At 38.8% G+C, this 11,410-nt stretch overlaps 1 protein-coding gene across 1 annotated transcript; it reads left to right on the top strand.

The window, feature by feature from the left end:
- Window positions 1-759: 759 nt before the first annotated feature.
- Window positions 760-1,336, top strand: LOC142170202 (uncharacterized). Its single transcript, XM_075232049.1, has 2 exons — window positions 760-942; window positions 1,058-1,336. The coding sequence occupies exons 1-2, from the start codon at window positions 760-762 to the stop codon at window positions 1,334-1,336; spliced, it is 462 nt and encodes a 153-aa protein (XP_075088150.1).
- Window positions 1,337-11,410: the final 10,074 nt, after the last annotated feature.

An 11,410-nucleotide genomic window follows, 5' to 3' on the forward strand; every position in this document is an offset into this window, starting at 1 on the left:
TACCTTGCTTAAATCATTGTAAGTGATGTCACACATGTATTATTAACATCAAGGAAGGCAAAAAAATTACTTGAACACTTGCAAATCAAAATAAAATATTCTCTCAAGTGCTAGCCACCACATCTCTCAAGAACAAAGCTACTGCAACCTCAAGGACCAGATCCAAAGATTGAAGATATATTAAGTCCTTAGGTTTGTTGAGTCTTTGTTATTTTGTTCTTCACTTGTAATTCCTATTTAGCTTAGTTAGAAGCATTGTGTAGGAAACATTTGTAAATCATAAACCATTGTGTTTATGTCTTGGCTAGAGTTAGTCGAGTTGGAAGTCATTGTAATAGAGGTATTACAAAGTGGCTTGTAATAGGTGTGTTACAAGTTAGTGAGGAATACCAAAGTCTTTGTAATAGAGTATTACAAATTATTGAGGGATTAAGAGGTTAATTCCTAGGTTTCATAGGTTGTAATCTGAAGTTTGCTCGGTTAGTAGAGTTGAAATACTACTAGGGTAGGTTGTGGTTTTTAATCCTTTGAGCGAGGAGTTTTCCACGTAAATATCGCGTGTTTTTTATTTACTGTCAATTTACTATGGGAACAGATAGAGAACCTGGTTCCCTATATTGTTTGGTTTAACAGTCTGTTGTTTACGGTGGGAACTGATAGAGAACCTGGTTCTCTATACAGTTTAGTGGACGCTTAGTTTCTATCAATTGGTATCAGAACAGGTTCTTTCTAAAAAGTTAACACCTAGAAAGGATCTACATGGCTTCTCCATTAAACTTCGAGGAAGAACAATCAACGTACAGACCACCAATATTCAATGGCCAATACTATGGTTGGTGGAAAACAGGATTGCATAACTTCATTATGGCTGAGGACTCAGAGTTGTGGGATGTAATATGTGATGGACCTTTTGTTCCCATGAAAACTGTTGTTGAGGGAACAGTTACAGTCCCAACAACGATGCTGATAAAAGGCTATTGAAAAGAGTTTCAGGGAAAAGAAGATTCTTGTTTGTGTCATCGGACCAGATGAGTACAACCGCATCTAAGCTTGTCAGTCTGCTAAGGAGATTTGGGAAGCTCTTCAAACTACACATAATGGAACTACTCAGGTTAAGCAGTCCAAAATTGATATTCTTACTAATGAGTATGAGCTTTTCAAGATGAAGGAGGATGAGTCTATTCAAGATATGCACACACGTTTCACCTCCACTATCAATGAGCTTTACTCCCTTGGTGAAGTCATCCCAAGAAACAAGCTAGTCCGGAAAATACTCAGTGGTTCACCAGGTTCGTGGGAAAGTAAAGTGAATGCTATCACTCAAGCCAAGGATTAGCAGAAGCTGACCATTGATGAACTCATTGGAAATCTCAAAACTTATAAGATGAAGAGAAAGAAGGATCTTGAAAGAAGAGAACCCAAGAAGAAGAAGAACCTGGTTCTCAAGGCAGCCAACAAAGACTCAAGTAGTGATGAATCCGACATGGAGTATCTCACTCAAAGATTCCAAAAGATGATTCGAAAAAGTTGTGGGATTCCAAAGAAAGGAAGTTCTAGCAGGAATTTCAAAGAAAATGATTGCTGCCATAAGGGTGGAAAGTCTGGACACTTCATTAAAGACAGTCCTCTTCATAAGCAGGATCATTATAAAACCAACACTGCTAAGGTGGCTAAGAGGAACCAAGTCCCTATCAGGAAGTTCAAAGGAAGAGATGCTACTGACAACATGGTAAAACAAGCTTTGGCTGACTGGGGAAATTCCTCCGGTGAATCTGAAGGTGAAGATGACCAAGGAGATACATCCATGATGGTTGCTGACAATGGATCTTCAGAATATGAGTCAATTTTTGCACTCATGGCCTAATTTGATGATGATGAGGACAAGGAGGAAGATGAGGTAAGTTTTCTTGATGTTCAAAGAAATTTGAGAACTTTCTCTAAGAAAAAATTGATGTCCTTAGCAAATGTGTTGATTGATGCCTATCATAGCCTCATTAATGAGAAAAATACTTTAATAGAAGAAATTGGTGTCATAGAACAATAGAGGGATAATATGGTAATTTCTATTATAGATTTGAAGGAAGAAGTGGAATAAGTAACTAGAGAAAATAACTTGTTGAAAAGCCAAACGAAAAAATGGATGGACAACACTAAGGGTAAAGAAGTGGCTAGTGAGGCTCAACTTGAGCTTGAGAGTGAGTTTAAGAAATTTAAAACAAGTCTTGTTGTTGAGATTGAAAATAATAGACAACTTCAGAAGGATTTGAAAAGGGTTAAAAATGATCTTGATAAGTCACTTAATTGTACTTGGTCCTCTAATGTAATAACGTCTATGTAAAAGAGTAATGGTGGAAACAGGCAAGGAATCGAGTTTCAAAAGGCTAAAACCCCCTATAATCCCCATAACAAGTATGCAATTATGGTTGATAATAGGTTGTGCACTCACTGTGGTCAAATGGGTCATTACAAGGACTCTTGTAAAACTAAAATTCAGTCTTTGCAGAAAAACAAAGTTTTTGTTGAAAGAGGCCTACTGATGAGGAACCCGGTTCCCTGAAAAGAAACTATGTGCCGCCTGCATGGGCAAAAAGAAGTTTGATCCGCCCATTCTATCATTATAAGGGACCCATATTGGCTTGGGTTACTAAGTTTAATCATTGATTTAGTGTGCAGGCTGAAGTGAGAGGCAGTAGTAAAAAAAATGGTACATGGATAGTGGATGCTCTAAGCATAAAATAAGAAGTATGAATGATTTCCTCACTCTAGGCCTTCCAAGATGGGAGTGTGTCCTTTAGAAATAACAAGAAGGCTATACTCTTGGTGTTGGCAAAGCTGACAAGCTCTCCCATGAATGTGAAAATGTGTACTATGTGAATAGCTTGAAATATAGCTTGTTGAGTGTGTCTCAAATCTATGATAAGGAAAAATGAAATAAAGTTCTTGTCCAAATCTTGCACTTTCACCAATCTGAAAACTAGTGAAATGGTATTGATAGCCAAGAGATTCAAGAATATCTATGTTGCAGACCTTAATTCACTGAATGGTGGTGATATAACAAGCTTAAGTGTCATTGATGATGATGTAGAGTTATGGCACAGACAACTGGGGCATGCGAGTTTTATTTGCTGAACAAGTCAGTTATGGAGGACCTGGTTCGTGGGAGAAGCATTCAACAATGTTTGCTACTTGATTAACTAATGTATGATCAGGTCCCTTCTTGAGAAGTCTCTCTATGAACTGCTCAATGGGAGAAAACCAACGCTGACTTACCCAGTAGCCTTTGGATGCAAAATGTTTTGTTCTCAAAATGGTTACATAACAAAGAAGATGAAGATAGAGAATTTACAAATGCTCTTGATGAAGCTATAGATATTGCAAATGGAAAGACCGATTTGATGAGTCAAGTCAAGCAAAGCGATTAAGGAGATGCAGCAGAATCTCTAAAAGGCACAGAGGGACCTGGTCCCTCTATCACCTCGACTGAAGCTGAACACAGGGTTCTTGATGCTGCATTAAGTACTCCTAATGTAGAACAAAAGAATGGAAGTCATAATTCTGTTGGTATCAATGATGATTCACATATGGAGGAACCTGGTCCTTCAAATTCTGAAGTTCAAGTATCCAACTAGAAGCAAAAGAGTTCACATCCCTTCAAAATGTAATCACACCCTTAGACTTTGGTATTCAACCTAGTTCTAAGACAAGGAACACGTTTTCCCTCTCAACGTTCTTGTCTAAAATTGAGCCTAAGAACATCAAAGAAGCATTGACAAATGCTACCTGGATGGCTGCTATGGAAGAAGAACTCCGTCAGTTGAGAGGAACCAAGTGTGGCACCTGGTCCCTAGGCCTTCAGACAGAACAGTGATTGAAACCTGGCCCAAAAGACTCTCACTGAAGGTTGCCAAGGAATTTTGAGGTATCCTAAGGGAACGCAGAACCTGGTCCTCATCTATTTTTCAGGAGATACTTTTGACTTGGTTAAATATGCTGATGCTGATTATGTTGAATATCTGGTGGATAGAAAGAGCATATCTGGAACAGCACATTTTTTGGGGTCATGCTTGGTCTCTTTCTACTACTGAAGCTAAATATGTGGTTGTTGCTTCTTCTTGTGCTCAACCACTATAGATCAAGCAACATCTTGAAGACTTTGGTGCATTTACAGTTTAAACCCGGTACAACACAAGAGGACAAAGCACATTGATGTGCGACATCACTTTTTGAGGGATAATGTTTAAAAGGTTCTGATTTGTATGAAGTTCTAGAAGATGGAGGAACAGGTAGTAGACATCTTCACCAAGGCACTGAGTAGTGAACACTTTGAAAGAAATCGTCTGGAGTTGGGGTTGATCAAGCTTAACTAAGGACCTGGTCCCTCGATGATTGGCTATGTTAAGAAGGAAAGTTACAATACTAAAAAGTGTTTTTTGGCGAAATCTAACTCAAATCTATACTATTACTGGTATACATACATGGTAGTTTCAGGACAAAACAAGTAAGAAATGGCATTGCCTTTCTGGGAGTTTTTGCTCAAATTTTCAAAAATCGTCAAGGAACCCAAAATCCTAAATCCATTTGAATCGAAACCCAAAAAGTCTTTGGTAGATTTTGATGGGACTTTAACTGAAAAGAATGAGGTAGATCTAATATTCTAGAGAGTGAGGCTGAAATTGTTGTTGGGTTTGTAGAAGCCTTAAAGGATGGCAGAATTGGTGAATGTGCTGGAAAAGGGGGAACTGAATGACGGACTTGGTCCCTCAAATCCTTCTCAGGATGTTAATTCTAATGATGATCTTTTTCTTTTTGAGTTCTGTACTTAAACGAACTTCCGATCCGGTGAAAAGGATTGATGAAAAGTAGGCTGATTGATATGACTTGCTGATATGGTGATTGTGGAAGACAGAATGAAGTGTAAAAATCTTACTTGTGAAAAAAAATTGAGAAAAGAAAGTTGGCTGAGAAAGATGCAGCAGATGATAACGGTGAACAGATTGAGAAGAAGAAGAGGGAGACATGGTCTCTCAGGCAAAGAAAGGGTAGTGTGAGTGAGGAACCTGGTTCCTTACATAAGCAAAAGGTTGACTTATCGGGTTTGGAAAGGTAGAAGACTCTGAAGTCTCAGAAAGTGTTGTTAGGCAGAGTGTTGACTCTGATATTCCTGAAAATGGAGGAACTTCTTAACATTGTTGAGTTCCAAAAAAAATAGAACCTCTTTGTTCCTCCAAGTCCCAACTTTTATGAAGAAGAATAAGTAAAAACTTCTATATTGTATGTGATACTCTGATGCTATATGTGCATGGAACTAAGTTTGTTCTTGATGAGGAGAAGCTTGGAGAGATTCTTGGTGATCTGGTTGATGGTTCAGCCTACTCAGATTGGTAGAGAACCAGGTCCACGTGGAGCCTTGGCAGATTAGAATGCTAAGTTGAAGGGTGATAATGAAAGATTGACGAAATAGGTAGAGGACCTAAGAGAGCAGATGATCATTAATCAAAGGATTGTGAATGAACGAATGGACACGCTCACCAAGGCCTTAGCCCCTTACTTTTACTCCTACCTAGTGATCCATGTCTTTCACTCCTTCCAAATTCCCTTGAATTCCTATCTTTTGTTGATCCCTATATTTGATGACATTGGTACTTTAGTTGTTTAAATTGTTATATTATGTATTATTGAAACTACAGTGCTTTTATTATAATTACTCTACTATGGGCAATCACTCTATTTTGTGCAATGACATTCACTTGTTATTCTTGTTATTGTTTATGTTGTGTTGCCCAAGTGGCATGAGTTAATGTTACTGAACTTCTTTTTGGCTGTGCTTCTTCTGTTATTTTTTCAATAATGCCAAAAGGGGGAAGTTATATAGGTGTCAACATGGGGAGGAACATAATCGAATTGATATGTTGTGTTGTACATGAAAGATAGCTCTGCTTCGCGGGGGGGAACGTTGAACGTTGCTGATAACATGTTGATTATAGGTCTGATCCATAGGGATACATGTGAGGAATCTGGTTCTCAAAGGGAACATTAATTTTGGATTTGTCATCATCAAAAATGAGGGAATTGATAAGTTATGTTATTTTGTGTTTTGATGATTTGCCAAACAATCTTGAAGAACCAGTTATGATCAGTTCCTTTTGTCTGGTTCTCATGGGGAATATGGCTGATTTGCAGGGAACAATGTGGAGATCTAGTTCTCATGGAGAATATCAATTCTAAGTTTGTCATCATCGAAAAGGGGAAAATTGATAAGTTATGCGTCTTTTGTTTTGATGATTTGGCAAACTTCATGAGAGAACCAGATAAGGAACCTGATACAATTAGTTCTCTTGCATTCAGAGTAACCAGTCAGATGTCTAGTTCAATTCTCAACGAAATCAGATAAAGGATCCAGTTTGGGATATGGCTCAACTCTTCAGAGTCGAAGAAACAGCTGAAGGAACAGGTCCCTACTAGTTCCCAAGGTGACTGTGCGAAGTCAACTCTCTAGCTGGAAAGTTACTATCTGTGCACGCTACAGTACAGGAACAGTGCAGCAGTCAACTTTCTGTGAAAAGCTTTTTATCTACCTTGCTTACATCATTGTAAGTGATGTCACACATGTATTATTAACATCAAGGAAGGTTAAATAATTACTTGAATACTTGCAAATCAAAGAAAATATTCTCTCAAGTGCTAGCCACCATATCTCTCAAGAACAAAGCTACTGCAACCTCAAGGACCAGATCCAAAGATTGAAGATATCTTAAGTCCTTAGGTTTGTTGAGTCTTTGTTATTTTGTTCTTCATTTGTAATTCCTACTTAGCTTAGTTAGAAGAATTGTGTAGGAAACTTTTGTAAATCATAAACCATTGTGTTTGTGTCTTGGCTAGAGTTAGTCGAGTTGGAAGTCTTTGTAATAGAGGTGTTACAAAGTGGCTTGTAATAGGTGTGTTACAAGTTAGTGAGGGATACCAAAGTCTTTGTAATAGAATTATTTCAAAATGGCTTGTAATAGAGTATTACAAGTTAGTGAGGGATTAAGAGGTTAATTCCTAGGTTGCATAGGTTGTAATCTGAAGTTTGCTCGGTTAGTAGAGTTGAAATCCTACTAGGGTAGGTCGTGGTTTTTAATCCCTTGAGCAAGGAGTTTTCCACGTAAATATTGCGTGTTCTTTATTTACTGCTGATTTACTGTGGGAACAGATAGAGAACCTGGTTCCATATATTATTTGGTTTTATAGTCTGTTACTTATGGTAGGAACTGATAGAGAACCTGGTTCTCTATACAGTTTGGTGGACGCTTAATTTCTATCAAATAAAACTGCCACATGCAACTCACAAAGCACATCCGATCGGGCCTCGACGTGAATCCACTCTTCATACAGCTCGCAAAGAACATTGGGGAAGCCAGAAGTCATAGACGAAGGTCGTGCAAGAAGTTGAACCTTCTAAGCCTCTAGGGAGGCAACTCGATCATAAAGATCAGAAGTCTCTTTCTCCAACTCCTCAATCCTTTCATCAAGCCGCTCTTCTTTAAGCTTCGTCGACAAGTCATTTTCTCGCTCAAAATGGAGGGTTCGATTCACTACTTCAAGGTACTCCACCATCCTCTGGGCCTCCAGCCAAGCAAACTCCATCTTATGGAGCTTCTCCTACTTCTCGATGACCTCGCCACTAAGAGCATCTGCCTTGAACTGGCATTCTTTGAGTTGGCCTTGTAGAAGGACCACTTGGGCTTGAAGATCACTGCATTGGGCCTCTACACCCTTGATAAGCTCAAGTTCCTCCTCTTTTCCCCTCAACGTCCCTTCAAGGACGCTACATCTCTCCGCGACCCGCATCAGCTCCTCATCCCTCATCTTCAAATCCTCCCTCAGGACTCGCACATCACTGCTTTCATGAAGCCGACGCCAGAGCTCCCAGTACTTCTCAAGGCACCCAGTGTATTTATCATTCATCTTCACATAAATTTCTTTACGCCTCTTCTCCCGGAAGCACTCTCTATCTCCAAAATAACCATCTACAAAACAAAGAAAAAGAATTCACTTACGGAAGAAAGTGAAGCATAAGAAAAAAAACAGACGACAGTTGTACTTACCTGAACAGCAAGACTAACAATGTTATTCGACAAAGTGCCGCCGTTTATCATCTCGAGGGTCATAACCTCAATCTCGGAACAAAGAGGACCAAGGCAGGGACTATTTCCTCGGTATTTACAAGAATATTACGATCCATGGGGAAGCAATGGTCCTAGAGCCTCCTTCCAACCTCACTTCAAGTGTCACGACCCAATTTAGGATCATGACTGGCGCTTAGGAGCAAGTGCCCTCAAGTAAACCTTAATGGTATTTTACAGAAAATAGGATAGAGTTTCTCCTATCTTAGGACCATCCAAAATAAACCTGTCTTAGAAATCAACACAATCAACCAATACCCACCAAAAGAAATTGTAATTCTCATCAGCTAAGTGTTTCCAACATAATAATACTAACTCCATCTCCAAAAGTACGATAAGAAAGTCTAAAACAAGTCACAAGTCTATATCAATAAAATAATACTTATGACACTAATAAAAATGACTATGGAGCGACTCTAAGAGTTCAAAAGAAAAGATGATAACAATAATTAAATTCTTCGCCCACATGAACAAGTGCGGGGCTTACCAGGAAATATCAACTTGTGTACTCTAATTAACGAAATTCTCACTCGCGTCAACTATTGTCTCTGGAAAAAAAATAGCGGGGAGTAAGTTACTAGGTCAGTGAGTAATAACACTTAACCATAACCATTTTTAGTTTGGAACAAGTCAGAAAACATGCAAGGATATTAAACAGAAAATATCATAAGAATGTCCTTTCAGAAATAATAATAATAATAATCAGTCTCTTCATGTATTTTCTGTAACAGAAATCAATTTAACAAATCAGTAATAAACTCAGTAAATACTTTCTCATAGCAAATCTTTATGTTTGGGAGGTTTCCAAGAAAGGATCATGTAATTTGTATCACTATGTGGACCCCTTCATAAAATGAGTCAAATATAACTATAGGTCCCTACTCGAGGGAAAACTGTAACTGTATGCTAGTTCTACCTTCCCACTAGCGAGGGCTATAACTGCAATCTGTAATCTGTGAATACAAGATGCACCAAGTCTGATGAACCCCCCGTTAGCTACGGGATCCTTCAAAGTCTCCTCTCATCTGTATTTGTCTTTGTAATAAGTAAGTCTTGTAGGAAAATATTTTAAAACAATATAGGGCATTTCACATGTAATTTTATTTCAATAACGGTAAATCTTATCTCAAGTAATGGTAATGCATATTCGGTAACAATGAGAATATTCAAAATAATTGTTATCATCTCAAATAACAATAACAGTATTATATCAAGTAAAAGACTTGTCCCACATACAAATTCAAAATCGTTGGTAACATGTTCTTATTAAAATCATGTGTAATCATGCAATTTGTGAAACACAAATTGCGGTAAGGTTACTACTCAGCTCCAGAAGCCAACTAGCCAAAGCTCGACTTTTTATCGATCCAAATGTTCAACTTGTGTGTAAATCTATAAATTAATATAAATCTAGTATTACCACCCATAAATTTCACAATTCATTCATCTAAATAAATATCTATTTGCAAATGCGCTTTTCTATTCTGAAACATTACTTCAAACTTCTTTACTAAGTATATTGGAAACTTGAAGGAAATAGTAGTATTGAGTTTACATCCCCATATCTTCTCAATAGAATTAAAGGAGTATAAGCAGAAAAATTAACTTAGCATCTTGTCTGCTTACTCAAACTTTTAAAATATACAGCTGATCCAATTTTACTAATTCTTTACGTAGCGTATCTCGAATGAGATCTGATTCTAGTTCATGGGTATTCTAATATTCAAGTAAATTGATACTTTTATATCCAAATCTTTATTATTACCTTTTGAATTAATTCATAACAATATGTATAAAATTATGTCATCAGAATAAAAATTATAAGAATACTTTGTTACCTATTTTCCAAAGCTTGATTCCAGCCTCTTTCTTCTTTTCCTCCCTTTTTCTTTCTCTGCGTCAATTTTTTCCCTTCTATAGCTTCTGTTTAGCCGCAGCATAAGTGCTGCACTCCCTTCCCACAACATCCTTTTAACTTTTTTGTTTCCTAATGACCTAACACATTACTGATGGGTTAAGGCTCATTTACGTACTCTTTATTTTTGTTTTATAGTTGTTTTATTTTTATTTTTTCAATTTACATAACTACCCTTATTTTTAATGAGAGGTATTACATCAAGTTGGGTGAGTCCCTTATCGATCATCCTCAACTCGTCAAGGTCCATGTCGGAGTCGAATCCAACGTCCTCCTCAACAACGGCTTTCTCTCTGTTATTAGCTGCAGAGCAGACATGTACTACAACGCTAGAAGACGAGGCCTCTTCCTACCGCGGAAGTGCAAGGCCGTCATTATGCACCTCGCCCTCGACCACGTCCTCCACTGGATGCACTGATGCACTCATGTTCATCTCCTCCAAGTGCAGGACCTCGGGACCAGCCTCGGGGCTCTCTCCAACGTACACTATGGATATCTCTCGAAGAATGAAGTCGCATCCTTCCGAGCCGACGGCTACCGTCCTTTCTCCTCCTACGTCCACGGCTCTCCTCTTACGGGGAATTAAACTATCGTCATCAAGGGAGATGTCATCCTCATCAACCAGCAAAAGGAGTTGACAAGCAGAAGCGACAGATGGAATGGAGACGGGCTCTCGGACTGCGATGGTTAAGGTTGTGACCGGTTCGGAAGGCATAGTAGCCACAACAGGGACAGAAGCTGAAGGCGCAGCAGCCTTCCTCGGAAAAGAGGGCATCGGCGCCCGACGCCTCCGAGAAGATCCCCTATCTGGGAAAAAGACACAACATCGAGTTAGAAGAATGAATCCACAGACAACGGGAAGTTAAATGGCCACGATCAAAGAAAAGGAATTACCTGACGAAGGAAGAGCCGATTTGAATCTCTTGAAAAAACTCTGCCAATCGCGGATTCCTATGATATAGGGGAGGAGTCGCTCGACCCAATCAAATATGTACGACCAAAGGAGGAGTCTAGCTACTGGCTGCAAGAGAGGAAAATGAGAAGTCAAAACTCATAACCACGTAACACACAAAAAAACAAGGCACTTACGAGTGTAGTTCCATGCCTCAGGAAATCCGTTAACATTGGCCACGACGTCCTCGGTTCTGACAAAGAAAAGGTTAAACCAGAATTGATGGTTGTCCTTGTCGTCCATCTTCACCACCAAACATTTGCCTCCATAGTGGTGAAGGTTCAGCATTGTTCCCCTATAGAAGCTAGGGGAAAATAGATGTATTAAGCGTCGCAGCATTAGTTCGACCCCGGCCAGCTCGGCAAACTTAGTCAACAT

Source organism: Nicotiana tabacum, chromosome 16, assembly GCF_000715075.1.
Source record: "Nicotiana tabacum cultivar K326 chromosome 16, ASM71507v2, whole genome shotgun sequence".
NCBI lineage: Eukaryota > Viridiplantae > Streptophyta > Magnoliopsida > Solanales > Solanaceae > Nicotiana > Nicotiana tabacum.